Genomic DNA, 19,774 nt, shown 5'->3' with positions numbered 1-19,774 from the left:
GAGTGAAATGCCTGCTTCCCATCAATGCCAGAATCCCTTCGGACGCACGTCGTTGAATCAACACATTTGGGTTGTAATTTCAATCCAAATCGCCATAGCGCGCTCGCAAGGCCGCCCATATAGAGAGAGCAGCTGTTCTCTCCGTTGAGTACGGCGGCCTTGCTCTGCACGCTGTCAAAGTCAACGCCCTGCTAGATGCCTGTTTAACAGCGGAGGGCGCCTTTGTTATTCCAACAGTTTTTCCAGCAGACATAAGGTGTTTGCTTACACGCTGTGGGGGAGTCATGTTTCATCTGCCTGTTAGACATGAACATATTCATAGTATCGGTCCAGTGAAAACTCCATAACCCCAGTTTTCGAGAGTGTGTCCAACACATCGGTGGTGTTGCTTTAATAAATATAAACAGTGTGTTTTGCACCATGCACCTTTGCTTCCAGTGTTGTGTCAGAGCATGTTTATATTTATTTTTGATCTGGTAACAACTTCAGGCAAAGAGACACTGATTGCGTCTGTTTTGAATATATATGTTTTCCCTCTCATTTCACTACGGACTCATTAATAGCAGCCACGGACATCTCGCTGTTCGGCTTTTATTTATATATATAGTTGTCTCCTGTACTTGCTAATTTGCATAACGGTTGTGTCCATCTGTAGAGACAGTTTCACATACACACAAGTACAAGTGTTGAAGGTAAGGCCAGTGGAAAAGATGAAGAAAAAAAAAAAAGTCAGTGTAAAATGTCAAGGGTCCAGTAGCTTATGCTTGACATTCAAAGTTCAGATCCATACCATGTGGTCCATAAAGAGCTTTCTGTTCCCTCCGGGCTTCTGTAGAGTCGTGTCTGCACAGTGTGACCGTCTACATACAGTAATTCCATACATGCACAGCTGACAAACCAGATCCTTCTCGTCCTCCAGACACTTAGCGCTCGGGTCGCCGGGTTGACGCTGATATAGACACAGACTCAGAGGTCCTACTGCCTGGCTTCACACAAACGAAGGGACGAAAAGCTCCGTGGCTGCACGTGAGACTGGAGTTTATTATTCAGTGCAGCTTTCAAACACCAGCTGACAGTTTGTCCGGTAACACATCTGTGACTGAAATGTCAACCATCTAATAAAAGCTAAATGTGATAGGACATGATGAGCTGTCCTGACACATAGAGACTCTACCGTGTAACCGAAAGGTCACAGGTTTGATCCCTGCCGGTAAGCAATGGCCTGTTGATGTGCAGGTCAAAAGACAATAAACTTCAAACTAGGTTGTATTTGATTTGGTTGAAACGTGAAAGAATATTAGATTTTGATCCATACTGATGATAATCATAATATTAAACTTTATTTATATAGCACTCGTCTTAACAAAATTACAATATTAATGTGCAGTGACAAGTGACCTGCCAAATAAAATGAGAAAACGACCAAGGAACATGAGCACAGAGGAAGTAAAAACAATAAAATGAATAAGATCAAATAAATGGGAAATAAAATAGTTTAAATAAAAAACCTCTGTCAAACATTTCCAAACGCTCTCACAGAGAGAAAAGTTTTAAGAGGAGATTTAAAGAAGCTAAAGACTTGGTGTATCTGGGTTGAGTAGGCAGAGATTTCCACAGCGTGGGGGCCCTCATGGCGAAAGCCCGGTCACCGTTTCTTACAAACTGGGACCTGGGAGTAACCGGCAGGTTAGATCCATCCGCGGATCTCAGTGATCGAGAGGGCACGTAGCAGGTCAACAAGGCCTGAGGAGTGAGCAATGAAATGTCCAAATCCGTTTGAAATCCAACGGGGAGCCAACGTAGGGAGGCAAGCTCAGGGGTGAAGGGGTCATGTCCAGCCGCGTCTTGTACCAGCTGGCGACGGTGGAGGGAGCCCCGGCTGGTACCCGAGCAAAGTACGTGGCAGCAATCAAGCTGACCTTAGATGAAAGCATGAACAACCTTTTGGAAATCAGCAAGTGATAAAAAAGACCTAAAAAATAGTGACATATGAGATCGACACCGCTGAACAGGTTGTCATAAGTCGAATTAAAGAAATAACTCCGAAATCAACATGTTTCTCTCGTCGACGATAACTGCTACTAGCAACCCGTAGCACAGTTTGTGTCGACTGAAAAATTAAGCCGGCACGGGACGGAAATGTCTGTTCTCAGAACGTTCCTTCTTTCCTTCTCTGAGATAATCATTCTTCAGGTGATCAAACACAACATTTTCAAAACATGGAAGCACAATGTTGACATTCGGTCAGCTCGATTCACTGGTGAAGTCGCAGTGAGATGCAACTGAAAGCTTCCAGGAAGCTTGTAATATAACCTTGAGTTTCCTAGTGATCCAGTGAGCGGCACCCAGCAGCTACCCCACCGCTTCACTGTAATGTGAGGTTGTATTGAGTCAGACTCCTCCGTACATTTCGAATATTATGAAAGTTTCAGAATTCCTTTTGGAATTTCCATCCGGTTTGAGATCTGTGTGAAGCCTTAGACACTAATGACTTTGTTAAAACCCGGTTCACGAAATCGTCTGTCGATTTCATGTTTTTTTCATCCCATTCGGTCACATGCTACCTGTGTTACCTGTCGGTTGTTGTAGCTCGTTATCAGCTGTCACATGCCTGCAGTTTATTTCAATTTCCACTGATGAGGGTGAAAGGTCAGAAACTTTCCTGAAACCTGAACAGGAACCTGGTTTAACGTGCTCACGTCCACAGTCTTTCTCTACAGGAACTTGTTGTTGTTGAGGTACGTGGCTGTGTTGATCTATAACCTTCTTTAACTTGGGTAACGTGTGCCCAGACTGGGATTATCAGACGAACACATCCTGCTGTTTGACTGCTTCCTCTGTCCTCTGTCCGTGCCGAGTTTTTTACTCCCTGATGAAGCCGTTTTGTCTTCTAGCTGGTGGTTGTTACCAGTCCCAACCTGGTGCCGAGGTTCTGTGTTGACCACCAACCTCTGATATCATTGCCACCTGTGGCTGACAGCGGAGGAGACTGTGCCCCAGTGTTTGGTACTCTCTGATCGGGGGTGGTGTCTTGTAGTTTGCGGCTGTTAATATTGTGATTCCTCACATTCGGCTGTACACCTGTGGCGCTGGAACTCTGGTCAAAGTTTGGGGTAGGTTGTGTTTCGTCCCGGGCTAGATTCTACATCCAGAGAGCACTACGGTCCTTCCTCACAGCAAACCTCGGATCTGGCGAACCCCAAACAAACCGGCTGACAGTGTGACTGACTGTTGTCGATTCCTGGTTTTGTGTGTCAGTAGTTGTAAATATATTAGTTTGCCTACAAATCCAGGTCTTACTTTTGCACTGCTTTTTGGGTTAAGCTTGTTTGCGTGGTTTGTATTCTGAATATTCTTGTCAATCAGTCTCGACACTCTGCTCTGACACTGATACAGTAGATAGATCGTTAGATGGATAGATAGATGATATAATATAGACAAAGCAAAGATAGACCTGTCGCTGTGACTGTGTGCTTAATGTGCTCTGTACAACGGTGATAATCCAATATAGTTTAATACAATGTGCATTAGTGCAAGTCAGGTGCCTGCATGTGGACCAAACCTCGAAAGATCCGATGAATCTGATCCATACGACAGTTGTGATGCGAAACGTGGACAAAGCAGTCAGTCCTTCACAAGGAAAAAGTGTCGTGTCAGAGTAGAACCACTGTACAGAGAGACTTCCTGTCACAGCAGAGCTGAGGCAGTCTCCTACTGGAGGCGCTCCACTGTTTCACCAGCAGGTGGCAGAGGGGATGCGAGATTTTCTCCATTATGCTCAACGGTTTGCGCAGCGACCCCCTTTTCCACGTCCAACTCCAAGGCCCCGGAGACGTCCCCGGCACGGAGCCAGCCGTCCTGACCAGTTTGTTGGTGTCACTGGCTCTGATGCTGCGGGCCCCATCAGAAGAAGCAGAGTCTGCTCGGTCCCCTCCTGCAGACCGCCTCTGCAGCATTTTCCAGTCCAGTCCGCCGTGGAGGTGGGGGACCTCATTCCCTGCCCATTTCATCAGCAGTGTTTGCCTTGCATTTATGTCAGAAAGATTAAAGCCAGTGTAAAAGTGTGGTAAACTGTTTTGCATGAATAATGTAGCGTGTCGATTTAATTCAGATGGCTTTGCCCTCCCTCTGCCTGTGGTCGTACTGAGAAATAGTATCCAGCTGTGGTGACACAGCCGAGCTGACAGCCGCTATCAGCATACATCATGAGGAGCAACCAAAGCCTTTAATAAAAGAAAAATAATATTAATAATAAAAGCTCTAAAACACAGATGATGGGAGCCTGAAAAAAATGAGGGAGGCTGATGTTTTTTTATTTATGCTCACGTCCCTTGCGCCTCAGATGATGTTTGATGGGTTTTTGATGGCGGCCGTGAAGTCGCTCACAGACCTTTGATTGGCTTCATTTCCATAGCACCTTGGCGGGCCTGCCGGGGAGTGGGAGCGGCGCAGCGAGGGGCATTAGGGAGCCCTGCGTTTGCATTTAATATGCCCCATGCGTCACCATCGTACTCTGATCGGGAGGAGAGTCCCGGCAGTTAAATTGCACATCGGCCTTGTTAGTATCAGACCTGCTGAGATGCTGAGAGGCTGAAGAGCCGTACAGAGATGGAGGAGGCTGCCGTCCCTTCAGCCTGTGTGATCTCTTTCTGTTATCATGAAGAAAATGCTCTTCCCTTCAAGAGGAATTGTGTTAATAAGCAGCAAAAGCATAGAGAGTAGCGTCGCCTTTTGGCAGCAACCTCTCCACTCGGTGGGCAGACAGGGACAGAAAGCAGCTCTGAGAACAGGGTGAGAACAAAGACTCGTTGAAAGAAACAGTCTTTGGTTTCTGCTTCTCCAGTGTGAGGACTTGCTGCTTTTCTTCATTTCATGTCATTGTAAAGTTGAACAAAACCAAGGGATATGACGAAACGTGACGTGGACCGTTTCACTGTTCTCTGACACGTTATATACCAATAATTGGCAGAATAATTTTCGATGGAAATAATTGTTGGTTGCAGCTCCAACGTTTTCCCTCCCTCGCATGGCGCCGGGATGTAACTGACCGCGTCCGCGGTGATGAATTTTGTTTTGGTCTGACAAAGAGAGAGAGAGAAAACCAAACGGCAGAGAGCAGCTTTTAAAGTCAGGGGTGAAAGCCAAAGATTCTGTGATCCCGACCAACAGGCTGCGCTTACAGATCTGCTTCAGACCCAGAATTTGGCTTGAGGCCGTGATAGAGAACTTCACACGGTGACCGGGCTTCACACTGCTCAGAACCACACAGAGCTAATTGAATATTGGGCCCCCTGAGGGGCTTAACTGCTCAGAAATCAAGTCATATGACACGACTGTGTTAATGTTCCTGCTCTGTGTGTGGTGAAGTTTGCCGCTCGATGGAGACTGTGTCTGATTTGTCGGTAAAAGTCTTTACAGATGCAGCTTTTGGGTCAAATCAGGTTCTCATTGGTATGGTAAACACCGATGTGTGTGTGTGTGTGTGTTTGTCCCGGTGCTTTCCTCCACCTTTGTTTCCTGCCCATTAGTTACCAGACTGTAAAAGGTTAGAGCAGGTGTGTGTTTTATGGATATTCAATAGAGAGAGAAAGCACTCGTCCACACACACACACACACACACACACACACAGGTGTGCAGCAGGAAGAGTGTGTGTTCCAAAGCTAAATGTCACACCTGTCACTGGCGATGTGGATGAAAAGGCTCAATTATTCCTTCTCACAAACACAGTCCGTCATCTCTCTCTCCGTTTCTTTCTCCTTCTCTTCCTCCTCTCTCGCTCTCCCTTTGTCTCTCTCTCTCTTTCCGCATCTCTTTCCCTCTTCCCCGGTTTGCGTCTCCCTCCCTAATTTCACCGTTCTTCCTCTCGGTCTCTTCAGGATGTGTGTGGGTAATTAAAATGTCCTTTTTCCAGCCGTCTTGTGATAAATGAACTGAGCTGTCAGGGAAACGCCTCCCACTACATCACAGACTTTTTCTTTTCTTTTTTTGCATTAGATTTCTGTATCACGGTTCGGGGAATCTGCTTCATTAGTGTTCACGGCTCCTCTATATGCTCAAAAGAATGCGTAACAGCAAACACAGTAGTACAGAACACACATCAAGGCATTTCCACACTCCAGAGGACAGCTGAAAGAAGTTTAGACATGCTGCTTTCAATTAAATTGCGGGGAGGGATTCCCTCAAGTCCAGAGTCTTCTGCGCAGGGAAAAAAAATTCAAACTTAAATAAATGGATTGTGAAACAAGTGGAAACATGGTGTTTTCTAGCGGACTTTAATCAGGTTCTTTCTGCTTTGAATATAATCAACTGTGTTTTTTCTCATTGTTACTCTTCAAGTAAAAGTGGGGATGGGATCCGGAATCTGGTTCCACTTCGGCCCCGGTTCCGAGATGGTAAAGTACCGGGATTCCTTAAGCTCTGCCGCCAGCGAATCCCTTGTCAAGTATTTCCTTCGATAAGGGAAGTATTATCAAGAGAGCCGGTTTTAGGCTCTTTCACACCACGCCTCAGCCGGCCGCCGGTGTTACGCTGGTTTCTCTGACCCGTCAGATTCGTCGGGCTCTGCTTCAGGTAACGCTCCCCCGGTGAGGGGCGCACTGACGGAGGACAGGGCTAATGAACGTCACAGCGCAGTGAGAAAAAATGTCTCCGCAGAGCGTCCGTGGTTTGGCTTTGATAGATAATTACCAGAGTTTCCATTAGTGTCAGTGGTCGTACTGGTCCGGTAACTGGTCCAGAAATCACAATCCAAAAGAGCTATTGTGTTTTTAAAGTGATACACTCTTACATATCAAGTTACATCTTTGGTTGCATAATAGTAGAAGTTAGTTTTGTTGCTGCAGTGGGTGAAATGAACACGGTACATTTCCTACATTAGCTTTGTCCACTGTTGCAAATTGACGATGATTCAAACAGTAAATTCCCAGTTTTATCCTTCAGAAAATTCCCGTCCGCTTCAGTAAAAATGTTCAAATCCACTTGAGGAAATCCAGATTGTGGTGGTTTAGGTCCTGATCAGCCGTGTTTTAACCGCTCACACACAGTGGTGGTCGGAGCTCTGGAATTCACGGCTTTTACACAAAAACAAACCGAATTGCCGGACCACTAGCTGCAATCACCACTTTGTCTTTTTCACCGAGAAGTCTGCGTCCTAATGGAGACAAAGGCGGTTCTGAGGTGGAAGGGAGGGAAAATGTCAGCTTAATTAGAAACTCTGCCTCCCTGCAGCAGCATTCAGGTGGTTACACAGCTGCATCCTGCAGTTTTGGAGTACGAGAGAAAGTTTTACATTACGACCGTCTCCTGCTGGGACCGGTGGTGTCGTGAAATGCTCTGCGAAGTGAAGTCTCTATCAGACCGGACTTTTATCATGTCTGTTTTTTAATTAGAACTTTTGTCTTGGGAACTAATGAATACTCGCAGCCTGCAGGCTTCCTCCTGTAATTAATCCATACCCGTGGAAAAGGAAGCCGGTCGCTGTCGGGTGTCACTATTCAATATTTACGTGCACGGCCTTGTTGAGACGCACCGGGGGGGGGCCTTGCTTCGAGCGTTGAACCAAAAAAAGATGAAGAACCACAACTGCTATGGCTGAGGAATGATGCTCCCTAAGAAACTGAGCACAAACGGTTCAGATGACACGGGGTGGATTTTCTCCAAAAAGCCTGTTTTCAGCCGTTTCGGTGAAGTAGGTTGAGCTCCAGCAGCTTCAGATTTGGCGGGAGAGACTTGAGGCAGAGATACCGCATGAGGTGACGGAGGTGCAGCCCATTGTTCGGATAACGGCGGAAAGTTGGGCGTTGTAGTTTGGCAGCAGCAGTGGTTACGCACAGCTCAAGGAGGCAGTGAAGCTATTTTAAAGCCCCGAGTGTGCGATGCATCAAAACTACCACTTCTTTAAAAGAGAACATCCATGGCTACACTCCCAACGGGAGCTAACTGGGCACACTTTTAAAATAGAGTCAGTTTGACAAATTGTAAACAAATATAAACTAAAACTCTTGTTCCATTTTGAGAGAGTGAGACCTTTTTTTCTTTTTTTTTGGAATTAGAAGACATTTGTAAAATTGTGAGCTTGGACATTTTGTCCAAAAGGGCTGTTGAGGGCTGAAGGGTTCCACACACCAGGGTTTTGTGAGTGTGTGTGTGTGTGTGTGTGTGTGTGTGTGTGTGTGTGTGTGTGTGTGTGGTCTTTTGTCCTGGTGTCAGAGCCTTATGATGACATACAGTGAGCCAATGAGGGCAGCAGAAGAAGTGAAGGAAGGAGAGCTGGGAAAGGAAACAATCGATACGGGGGGAGGAACATGTCCAAGAATGACAAAAGTAATGAGCTGAACCTGCTCGTCTCTGCGGCTGTTCTTTGCTGTCCCCAACGCCTCCCTATTCTTCCTGTTTCCTTACTATAACTATATAATGTATGATAGTATAACTTCCTGTTCACCCAGTATCTTGATTTGACATATTTCTTTTTTTTTCTTTTTCCACTTCCACTCTTTTCTCCCGTGTTTGGTAACAGTTGATGGAGGTTGGACTGACGACCTCAAGAGAAATGTCTGTGCTGTACGCCAGGGGGGAAATATGGAAAATGAGCTAACGTGGCCGTTAACGTATCATTATTTTATCTTCTCCTACCCACCGACTACCTGCAATTAGTCATTAAGTTTTCCTGACCTGGACCTGCTCAGCCTGTGGGTCCGGAGTCCACCCAGGCAGTGTGTCTCATTAAAACTGAAAAAGTTTGTGTTTGTGTAGGTTTCGCTTTGGATAATTTTGTGTTAGTGATTCTGGCAGACTACAATTTGTTCACTGCACCACTTTGACTTGTTCTCCCTGTTTTTCATACTGTGTTTCAAATAATGTAGAGGTAACAGATAAAACGGCAGACAGAACAGAGACTTAGATTTAAAGCTAAAAACTGAGCAAAACTTCACCTACCTCAGTATTGCAGAAAAATAAATCCCCTTTAAAGACCGAGAGGTTTTAAACTTCCACTCCATAATAATATGTCGTAACGAAAAATAGGTCTAAACAGAAGAAAAGATGAAATTTGAGTTTAAACTGAGCCATCTTTGATAACATTAACGACTGAGAGCTGGAAGAACATTTTTACTTTTTCACAGGACTTGATTTCGTGGGCGAAGGTTCCATCCAGTGTTTGGGCCAGTGAGCAGTAATAACTAAAGAAAACGAAAGAACTGTCAGTCTGTTCCCCAAGTTCTCTTTTATCCTCTTTCTTCATCCTGTAATCCTTCAACTGGCCTTCGATTTGGAGTGAAATGTAGATAAGGATGCTTTGAATCGACGTATTCGTGTGACTGACATTTCACTGAGCTTTCAACGGTATTTATGGCCTGAGTCTCCTGCAAAGCCGTGTCCCTCTCAGCTCTTTTTAATTCATTGTTTTATATATTTTTTTAAATTCGCGAATGGTAACCAAACTGACGCTCCAGATCAGAAAAGGATTCAAAAGCCGAGAGCAAGAAAAGACACCTGGAGGGTGCAACCTGGCTTCCACTCCGAGTCAGAGTTTCAACATTCAGCGGAGAGGTTTATTCAGGGTGACTTACAGTAAGTGCAACAGAAGGAAAATGTCTCTTTCTGTGAGCCTCCAGATCGCAAGCAGGTAAAGCTTGAAAGCGCAGGCCCGGAGCTGCTCTGGTTTCAGAGGCGGGACAGTGATCTGACAGCCTCTGGATCTTTTTCTGTGTAATAGATGTTTAAGTGTTTAATCCAGTGCACCTAATACCATGCCTCCTTTTACTGCTGTCAAAGTTACATGATTTTTTTGTGTTGATGCAGTTCTAAATACAAGCGGATTTGAAAAGTGTGCTCCGTTTTACCACATTACTGGCAGGAATAACGAGAGAAATTCCCTCCACTAGACACTCGCTGTCCAGTGTAACTATCTAGCAGCTCTGCGGGCACCGTGGATATCTGTGCAAAATGCCGTGACAATCCATCCGATAGCTGCTGAGATATTTCTGACCAGACAATATCAGGCCCATGATGGTGAAAAAACGGCATTGGTCGGGGTAAAGTGTGCAGTCTGCCAGGTCTCGTAGGAAGAATTCACGACTCTCCGGCTGCCCGGTCCGACGCAGTGATCACCACAGAAGACACGAACTCGGGCGTGATCGAACTCACCGTTGACCGTAGAACACAAATGGACTGCGACTCTCTTTGGACTCTCCGCTAACTGAACAGGTCCAAGGTCAAAGGACACTGTAGCCTAGATGCTGCGTCACAGTAGTCCAAGGAAAAACAGCTCAGCTTCGAACCATGTCACCAACAAGCTGCCTCATTATTATCTCATTAGCTTACGCCAGCATGCACTGGACAGAGGGCGGGAAATCCCCCCGGCCTAATGTGCTGAACATATTTTGAAGTTAATATTGAGATCTTACAAAGGCCAATCATTTGACGTTGAGAGGAGAAGCACAATACTCAAACAAAAGCACTGCCAGTGTCAGACGAAGTTACGAAAACAAGAGGAATTTTAATTGGCTTGATGTAACTTGACCTTCAGCAACCTCGATGTGCGTGTATTTATTTCTTACATCGTCAGTGTTCTCGCAGTTGAAGCTGATTTTATAGACTTTTAGAGTTTTAATTACTTTTGTTCTGACTTTACAACTACAATTTAATTTGAATTTCACAAAAAAAAAACAACCCATATATATAAAGTTCTTCTCACTCTAAAAATCGGAGTTTTGATATGGTTGAGTTCTTCTCAATCAAATTCAGGGGAGTCTCCAGTCACAGTCAGTGTTTGATTCTCATATTTGGGGCATTTGATTTGCGCCGCAGAAGCGAGGAGAGCTAAAAAAAATGCAACGTGGTTGCTCAACACTGTCCTGCCCCACGAAAACCCAAGACCCTGAATCTGTCAGAGCAGAGAAAGTTTGCCTGTGAAATGCGCCGCAATTTTTTTGTTCATACTTTGCCAATTTGTTGGTGTACCTTGATGCTCCTGAACATCTTGCATGGAAAAAAAAACAATAATAGTAATAAATATCAAAAAAGATTACAAAATAAAAAAATACCATTTTCAAATGTTTGCCTGTCGAATTTTACAGCATAGTGGAAAAAACTGAAACCAGTGGTTGCCCCGAGGGTAGGAACAAAAAAATGAATAAATCACAATAAAAAAAATAAAAAAACATAAAACTATGGTTTGCTTTGGAAAACACCGAGCAGTTTCCTTTTCTTTCTTTTCTTAAATGGGCTAAAGTTTGCTAAAGCACTGGTATGGTCTATAGTGTGAGGATGGTGCATACGGCACATGTTTGTCAGGCTCAGCTGGAAGAATACGGACTTTAACAGATTAACTGCGCATAATGAACATACATATTCACATTTGCATTAACATATTACAGTATTGGCAAATATCAGGCACATTTGCTGCACAGCCACACAGTGCAGATATTAGGAATCACAGGCAAGCTGGCCTATGAATATTTGCACCACGCATATTTCCATGTTGTGTGAATCTAAATTAAATCTGAGACATTTTCTGCGGCCAGTGGTCTACCTGCCAATTTCAAGCGACCGCAGAGGAGATTGGTTTGACTCTGATGGACGGAGATAAGCGCTAGCTTTTCCGCTGAGAGAGGCGCACGTTTCCCGCAGCGCCTTGCTCAAAGTGGCTCTGGAGAACGGGATGAGAATTAGTGGCTGGCGAGGAGCTCGGCAAAGCGCTTTCAAGTCCTTTCCACTTTGTGTTGTTCCAGTGCTCGAGCTCGAGGAAAGGAGGGATTATTTTTTTCCAGCAGATTCCTGGAGAGGAGTGATGAAAGAAACACTTAGAGCAGGATGGAGGGAAATGAGAACAGTAGATAGCAGTAGATCGTAGATGGATGCTAATTTTCATGTGATGGAACAAACAGTGGCGCAGCGACGCCTTATTTATTACTAACGCTGCTAATAATAATGATACATTACAGGTACTTTATTATATTTGGTACGAGTAGAGCAGAGATAAGAGATGATATGTTCAAAGTCATTCAGTCAGGAAATGAAAGCAATGAGTTCTACAACAAAGACAGAACTAACACTGAGGAAAACAAGGTGCAATGGTGCCTGAGGGCTTCGCATTCAGTCACAAATCTCTGAAGAGAATTTTTAAAAGTGTGTCACCATTTTAGATACTTGCACCGAACAGCCACGGCATTAAAACCAGTTACCGCTTTCAATGTCGTGGCTCATTGGTGTATAAAATGGTGCCTCGCAAGTCAAGTCGAGTCTTCTTTTTTTTTATTTATAAAGCACCAAATCACGGCAGATTTGATGTTATCTCAGGGCACTTCTCATGCAGAGCAGGTCTAGACTGTACTCTTTATAATATCATAAAACAGTGTTCAACCTGTGGCTCCATCTGTAGCTCACTTTTTCCGGGAACAGGAGATTAAGTCTGGTAGGTTGATAGATGGACAGCTGCTAATGCCTCCCAGAAAGTTTTACCTCAGCTGGTGCCTTTGAAATCAGTGAATCACAGACCTCTGAATTTCAGATTGCATCGTCTTGTTACCCGACTGTTCCGCTAGAGCGGATTTTCTTTCCTCTAAAACTTAACTTGAGATGTGGGAGGATAAGTATGACTGACAGATGGCTGGGTAGCCTGAAAATGTAATGGAGAACAAAAACAATGACGTGGGGAAAAAGTGAACGGGAAAAAGTGGAAAGAGAGGGATGACGAAATGAAACAGCGGGGGTGAGGAAGGAGTGTAGGAGTGGCAGTTGGAGTCAGTCAGGACTCGGTACAAGCCAGCTGTCAGTGCTAATAGACAGAGAAGGATGGAAGGGGGGAGGAGGAAAAAAGGAAGAGATGTTCAGGCCAAACAACCTGTCACCAGCTATAACAGAGCACAAAGCAACACAGCTGCTTCATCTGAATGTCAGAAAAAGACACTTCTCCGGCGGCTCGGAGACGAGTCTGTGAGAAATCTAAACGCCGTCCTCAGACGGATAGATCCTGTCTGTTTCGGGGAACAGCCAAAGATGGCGCGGGAACAGAAACGATGGTCTCAGTCCGCTTGGCTGAGGACAGGTCAGTGTGGACGGCGGCCTCCGCAAAAGCTGGCATCCCAGCTCTGATTTCCCTGTCCGAAGGGTTGCGTTCGCCTCGCTGTGTGGTTATTTCTGTGGCTCGCGGATATGTGCCCGCAGCACACCCAACCATCGGCAAGGAGCTTTGAGGGTTTGCATCAGGTCACCTCAAGTAATCAGGTCAGCGTCTCAGTGACTGAGGAGTAGCTTCGTTTTGTTTGGTTCTTTGTTTTTGGTTTTATTTACTTATTCTTATTTTTATTTATTTTAGAACATAACATGTCCCACACACACCTTGAGGTCTTTACAAGAGTGGTATTAAAGTAAACTATGGTTTGTTGCAACTTGTGTTTTGTTTGTAGAGGTTTTCCCACTGGCTCTGTTGCTTTGATAACGTTATTTTAACTGGAGTTATCGCTGAGATCTCAAAACACAGCCACATTCTTAAATTGTGTCAAACAGGGCAAGAAACTGGAGGTCCAGTCAGACTGGATGGTGAGTACAGTGTTGTCATAAGTGAAGTGAAAGATGTTCAGAATTACAAAACCAAAACCCAAGTTGCAGGAAGTCGTGGTTTTCCTTTCCAGTGAATGGAAAACCAATTCCACTCTAGGGTGTTAAAATAACTCCTGATCAAATCAACCTAATGTAAAAGAAAAACAAAAAGGAGTCCGGTGAATAAATAGTCAACAGGAAGTAGAGCAGGTCCTATATGGGAACTCAACACGAATCTTATTGTTAATATATTATATCATATTCTTCTCTTTCCTTCAACAGATGAAGTTTTCTCTCAGTCTGAAATCCGATCTATTGTTTGAACCTCTGTAACAAAAGGCTTTTCCTTTTACACACTCATTTGTTATGGACATGCAAGCACTAAGGACAAGACAGACCTCGAAAAAGTGGTACACAGCTACAAGAGTATCGTTCTCTTGGTATAAACACAATGAGGAAGTGAATGAATTTACCCATGGATCCCTCTTATCCGACAAGTCCGAGTTGGTCCTTCCAAAAAGGACTCATATGAGCATTTTCCTATGCTACTGCCCAAAGGTTAAGATGTCTTGGTTTCAGGCGACCGAAAGGATTTGGTCAAGGTTAGGAAAAGACAGAGTTACGCGTTTTGTGCCAAAGTTACGAATTTTGCGAGCCTGATGCGCAACATAACCAAAGACCGTTTTCAGCTGCTCGGACAAATAACCAGCGTTGTCATTTTTCTCGAGTGCAGGGTCTCCTGTCATCCAGTGAACTCCTTCAGTCTGCTCAGGTCCAAAATTAGGCCAATAGCAGTAGAGCCGTGGAACAGATGTTTTGATCCAGGTTAGTGTTTTCCGTTTCGTTGAAAGCGATGTGGGTATGGACAGGCTTGTCTGTCAGTTCAGTGGAGGACATGTTTGGTTACTGGCAGAGTCAGAGTATCGTGGCAGCGCCGTAGAAGCTGCTTTGAAATGGAGACGACTATGTGGGTCAGTTTAGCAGAAGAACTCTTCACAGACTCAAATGTTTCCCTTTGTTGCGTTTCGATTGGTCACCAACATGCCTTGGGCAGCCAATGACCAACTCTAAAAAAAGATACAAAGTCGCTTCTTAACCTTCAACTATGAAGGGAACATTTTTGTGTCCAGTCTACAGCGAGTTCGGTGTCGCACATCTCGCTACGCTCCTTGGATTTGAACTTTCAGGTCAAAAGCTTTTTCTGATAATTCAGCGTCATGGTGGCAGAGAGGAGCTAGCAGTGATCTGGCTGTGGATCCTAACATGCAGAAGGTTTCAGTGGGTAGTAACATTCGACCTCGACTGGAGGCCAAAGTTGCCTTGTCGTCCTACCTGCCTCGGAACCCCCATCCCTTTAGTATCAAATTAACAGGCCGCGGTCTCCTAGGAACTGTGTGGAAGTCAAATATGTCAAGACATTACTTTTTCTAAAGTAAACCCGTTTCCTCACTGGTCTTACAAGATGTAACAAGATGGTGTCACTGACCAGTGACGATCAACTCAAAAACTGCATTTGTTGTAGTTGAACCCAGAGAGTGTTTTTCTGTCGCAACCTGTATTTACCGATTCAAGCCAGACATCGTATCAGATCCTGGTGTCTCTGCGGACTTGCCTTCTCTCTGGCCTCTATATTCAGATTTCCAGAATATTCACACGTCTCTGCAGTTGGTAGCAACTTTGCAAAGATCTTAGCCCTCTTTTCTTTTCCTGTTCCCCAGACATCCGCGGACTGCAGGGTTTTTTGGATCAGACGTCCCGCCAGGGCGTGGATGTCGCGTTGCAGAGGGTGGACAGGAACATCAGTAAAGTCTTCACCAACCTCTTCACCACGATGAGGACCGAGGAGCTCAACCGCTACAGAGACACGCTACGCAGAGCCATCCTGCTGCTCAGCCCTCATGGGGCGCACACATTCATCCAGCAGGTCAGTCCAATGCTAAGCACAGACGTGGGCCCGCATGTGTGCGCAGTGGGTAGATGAGCCTGTCTGGGGACGAAGGCCAATGTCCCGGCTCTCAGTGCTGAACACAAACTGGATCGGGGATCATTTGTTAGACTTAGGTGTGCGTGTGATTGTGTGTGTGTGTGAGAGAGTGTGTGTGTGAGTTAAACAGAGGGGGACCTAATTCAGAGGTGTACAACTTTGACAGCTGCTGATTTTTACTGATTTTAGAAAAAAGTCAGTTTTTTGTTATTAATCATTGTAATGTACAGATTAATGCATTAATACGAGGCTACAGAAATATGTGTATGCAATTATGCAGTATCCTATATAACTGTATGTAGGTATAAAGGATATATATGAGCAATGATGTGGGTAATGTTCCCTCCTGCACGTCATAGGCGGCTTACGTGTCGGACAAAAAGCCCACAAACAGTGCTTCCGTACGGAAAATGCTGCGGTTCGAAGCATTGTCCCCTAAACCGCTCGGGTTTTGGGGAAGTATTGCAAACGGGGTAGTTCACGGTGCCTGGGATATTACAACATCCACAACCAAAAGAAAACAGATGTCTGAAAGTGAGCGGCAACACTTCGGGGCCCCTGTGCATCGATTACTCATTTTGTACAGAAAGACAGTGAATAATTATTAAATGCACCTTTGTGATTTAAGTTAGATTTGTTTTTTTCTCAAGATGAAAAACAGAATGTGATTATTATGATGTTTGAATAGAGCGTGTGTGTGTCTCGTTACATCTTCACATGGTCTGTTACTGCAACCTCAGTGTGTGTGTGTGTGTGTGTGTGTGTGTGTGTGTGTGTGTGTTTCATGAGAGGTCAGAGGTCGCCCTGTAGGGGCGGAGACTGACACACGCCCTTCTGCAGAACAGTCAAATAAATCATAAAGCGCTCACACGCTTTTTTATGTCCAAACCTTTTTTTCCGCTGCTGTTGTCGATGACGGGAAATCTCTTTCTCCCTCTAACACACACGCACGCACACACACACACACACACACACACAGTCGGACTGCCAGTCAAGCTGCGTTGCCGTGGCACAGAATAACTGAGTTTTATTTTCCTCATGGTTAGAAAACCTGCCGCCACACAGCTGTTATCAGATATCAGATATTTCTGCCCACAGCTACACTCTACATGTCTAATTTAATTTGCAGGTTTTTTTCCTTTTTCTCAAGTCCTCCATTTGCTTTACAACTCGTTCATTAAGGCTGATTGAATCTGCACTTGCAGTCTGGATGGTCAGATAAACGGTTTACAGCCTGTCAATCAGATGGACATATATAGCATTTAGTCTCATTTCACCTTGTGTGTGGAGATGCTTTTTTTTTTTTTTCAGCTTGAAAACACAAGAGGTTTGTTAATTACACATTTCTACACACCCTTTTTGTTTTTCTTTCAGTTATACAGGTCACGAGTTGGTGTGCAAACGTAAGGCCACACACACACACACAGGCCACGCATCAGTCAGAGCAGTAATGACAGGGAGGACGTCAGTCTTTGTTGTTTCTGGTTGTCTCGGCGGTGGGTCGCCGCTCTGGCTTCCTGTTCGCGTGAATAGAGAGAGAGAGGGGGAGAAGGAACGGGAGAAATAAGTGAGTCACCACCGGCGCAGCAGGAGGCGTCTTATCTGGGAGCGGACAACGAATGTCCCCAGATGTCAGTCAACCTCTCTCTCTCTGTCCAGCTCACTGCTTTTCTCCGCTCGGAGGGAGCGGTCATCAGAGGAAGGTAACGGCCCGACCCAGAGTCTCCAGCCGTGTTAGCAGCTCCGAAGGGCTGCGCTAAAGCACCGCCACGCTTATATGTTAGGAAAAGGACAGGTGCTTTTCCTTTTTCCTTTGTTTTGAAAAATCACTGTTTTTGACACCGTGTAACAAACACGGTTTCCCATAAGCCACGGAGGTTTTTGAGCTTAACATCATGGCAGAGGAGGTGAGTCCACGAGCTGCAGTTATTTTCCAAAGTGACCGTTCTTTCGCTTTCTTACTGCAGCTGCTGTAGTAGAGCTGATTTTTTTCTTTTTTTTTGAAAGAAACGCTGAATGCCGATTGGTTGTATTGAGTTACAGAAGCCGGTGGAGCGGAGGCTGGAAGAGGAAGTGACGCCACGACTTTGTTTCTCTATTTTCTTACATTCGCAGCAACTGGGTCATAAACCAAAGTATTGGACAAATTACAAAAAGAAAAACTGACCTGATGATGGCGCTAGATGGAAGTTAAGGGATCACCAGTTGGTTAGTGATAGTTAGTTGAGGCAGGTAATGATAGTAGGTGTTGTTCCTCCTAGAGCCTCCAGAACAGCTTCAGCTCCCTCGTAGAAGGACGGAGCACATTTCTGCTCAAAGACACGTCCTCATACTGTTCTGATGATGGCGGCGGAGAGAGAGCCGCCCAACACGTCACTCCAGATGGTCTCCACTGGGACGAGGTCTGGTGACCGCGAAGCCACGCCGCATGACTCAAAGTCCGTTCCTGCTCCTCAAACCGTTCAGTTTGGACAGTCTGGTGCAGATCCAGACAATAATCCGGATCTGGTGGGAGGACACGCCGAATCATCATTACACACAGAGTTGTAATTACATTTCACATCAGTACGTCCTTTCTCCTTCTATTGTCTAATAAAAGAGTTGGACAGAGGCGTGTAGATTGATTCGCCTTGGCGGACATATTGTCTCATGGTATGTACACTGCATAAACTGTGAATGCTTTGGTTTTGTTTTTCTGTTAAGATGGATGACAAACCCCTCCGGAAATAATTTCATTTAGTTTTAGTTTTTACTGTGTGTGTGTGTGTGTGTGTGTGTGTGTGTGTGTGTGTGTGTGTGTGTGTGTGTGTGTGTGTGTGTGTGTGTGTGTGTGTGTGTGTGCGCGCACTTCATTAGCACCAGGACATGACAGTGTAGGAGGGTGAGACTGAGCTGAATGAAAGTTGCACTCTTCAGTAAAGTCATGGCAACATGTTAAAAGCTTTGCCAAGTTTTCGCTCTCTCTCTCTCACACACACACACACAATCACACAATCACACACACACACACACACACACATATATACAAACAGCCTTGATAACAAAACACACTAGCTGCGAATCCTCCTGCCAGAACTCGCTGTCACTTTCGGTTGCATCTTTTCTTTCTTCCAGCCCGGCTCCTGACTTGGTTCAGAGTTATTGTGTGTCAATCAGTCGATCGAACAGTCAGTCGATCAGTCTTGTTTCTCTCCATCACAGATTTTCAGTGAATGCTGTTCGACCTGCTAACGTTCCAGGATGTTCATTAACCCCAGAGTTTCCGTGCTGACATGCAAAAGCTTGATCTGTACTTAACTCAAGGGGGGAATGGCATCTGATTTATAGGCTAGTGTTCGGTTTCGTCTTTCAACAGCACTGCAGCGACTCCAGATGGATGCATTGTTCCGAATCCGCACATATCGTGCTTTAAGTATGTTGACCTACTGTGTAATTCATGAATAGTTGCTGCTTTCACTTATCTTCATCCGCTGTGGAGGAGAGCGACGGCCGCGGTGAGCGGAAGGTTGGTGGTGGAGGTGGCTCTGCTCGGGATGTCTGTCCTCAGCCTGCTCCGTGCCCCTTCTTCACCGTCGGCGGCCTCCAGTGGTCTCAGAGACCTGCTGCACCAAAGGAGAAAAACTGGACAAACCACACTGAGCGGTCACACGTCTCCATGTGGCGTCTCAGCTGCAGATGGGAAGTTAGAGTTGTCGGACTAGACGCGCTACAGGCGGCGACGCCCACAGGTCGTCCGTGCAGCAGCTGATTATGACCCATAGTTGGGCCGTAGCGATACTAACGGGGGCCAAGGAGGAAGTCAGGCCACGTGGTATAAAGAGCCACAAAGTCCGCGTTGGCGGCAGGTGGAGGTGGATGAATGGGTCGGCGTTGTTTCTTTTACCATGACCACTCCACAACCTTAAACATTTGTTTATTATTGTAACCGTGACCACAAAGGTCCTTTTAGCCTTAAGAACGTACTTATTCTAAGCCGAACCACGATCTTTCCCTAGACCTATTGTTGTTACCGTGACGCTGCAGGTCCGGCACGCCCGTCGCTGGTGCGCCGGGACGGCTCCTACGCGAGGGCAGGGACAAACGACCTACTGCGGATTGTTTTTTTTTAGGTTGGAGGACGTCTTGCTTTGAAACTGTGCCCCTACCCCTCGACCCACAGACATCCCTAGACTTCTAGAAACCAGCTTGATGAAGTCCAGCTCAGTCTGGTGCAAGCTGAACCAGCCCGACACGTCCTGCAATGGCCACCG

General features: G+C 45.5%; 1 protein-coding gene across 1 annotated transcript in view; it reads left to right on the top strand.

The window, feature by feature from the left end:
• The window catches only part of grid1b (glutamate receptor, ionotropic, delta 1b), a 490,341-nt gene that overhangs the window by 309,652 nt on the left and 160,915 nt on the right, over positions 1–19,774 (top strand). The window contains exon 4 of the mRNA XM_040135538.1: positions 15,259–15,464. Within this exon, the coding sequence (XP_039991472.1) occupies positions 15,259–15,464 (206 nt within the window). The remainder of the gene's footprint in view (positions 1–15,258; positions 15,465–19,774) is intronic.

The sequence above is a fragment of the Xiphias gladius genome, chromosome 9 (genome assembly GCF_016859285.1).
Source record: "Xiphias gladius isolate SHS-SW01 ecotype Sanya breed wild chromosome 9, ASM1685928v1, whole genome shotgun sequence".
NCBI classification, from domain to species: domain Eukaryota; kingdom Metazoa; phylum Chordata; class Actinopteri; order Istiophoriformes; family Xiphiidae; genus Xiphias; species Xiphias gladius.
Note: the sequence above shows the minus strand (reverse complement) of the source record. Positions and strands in the feature narration are given on the sequence as shown.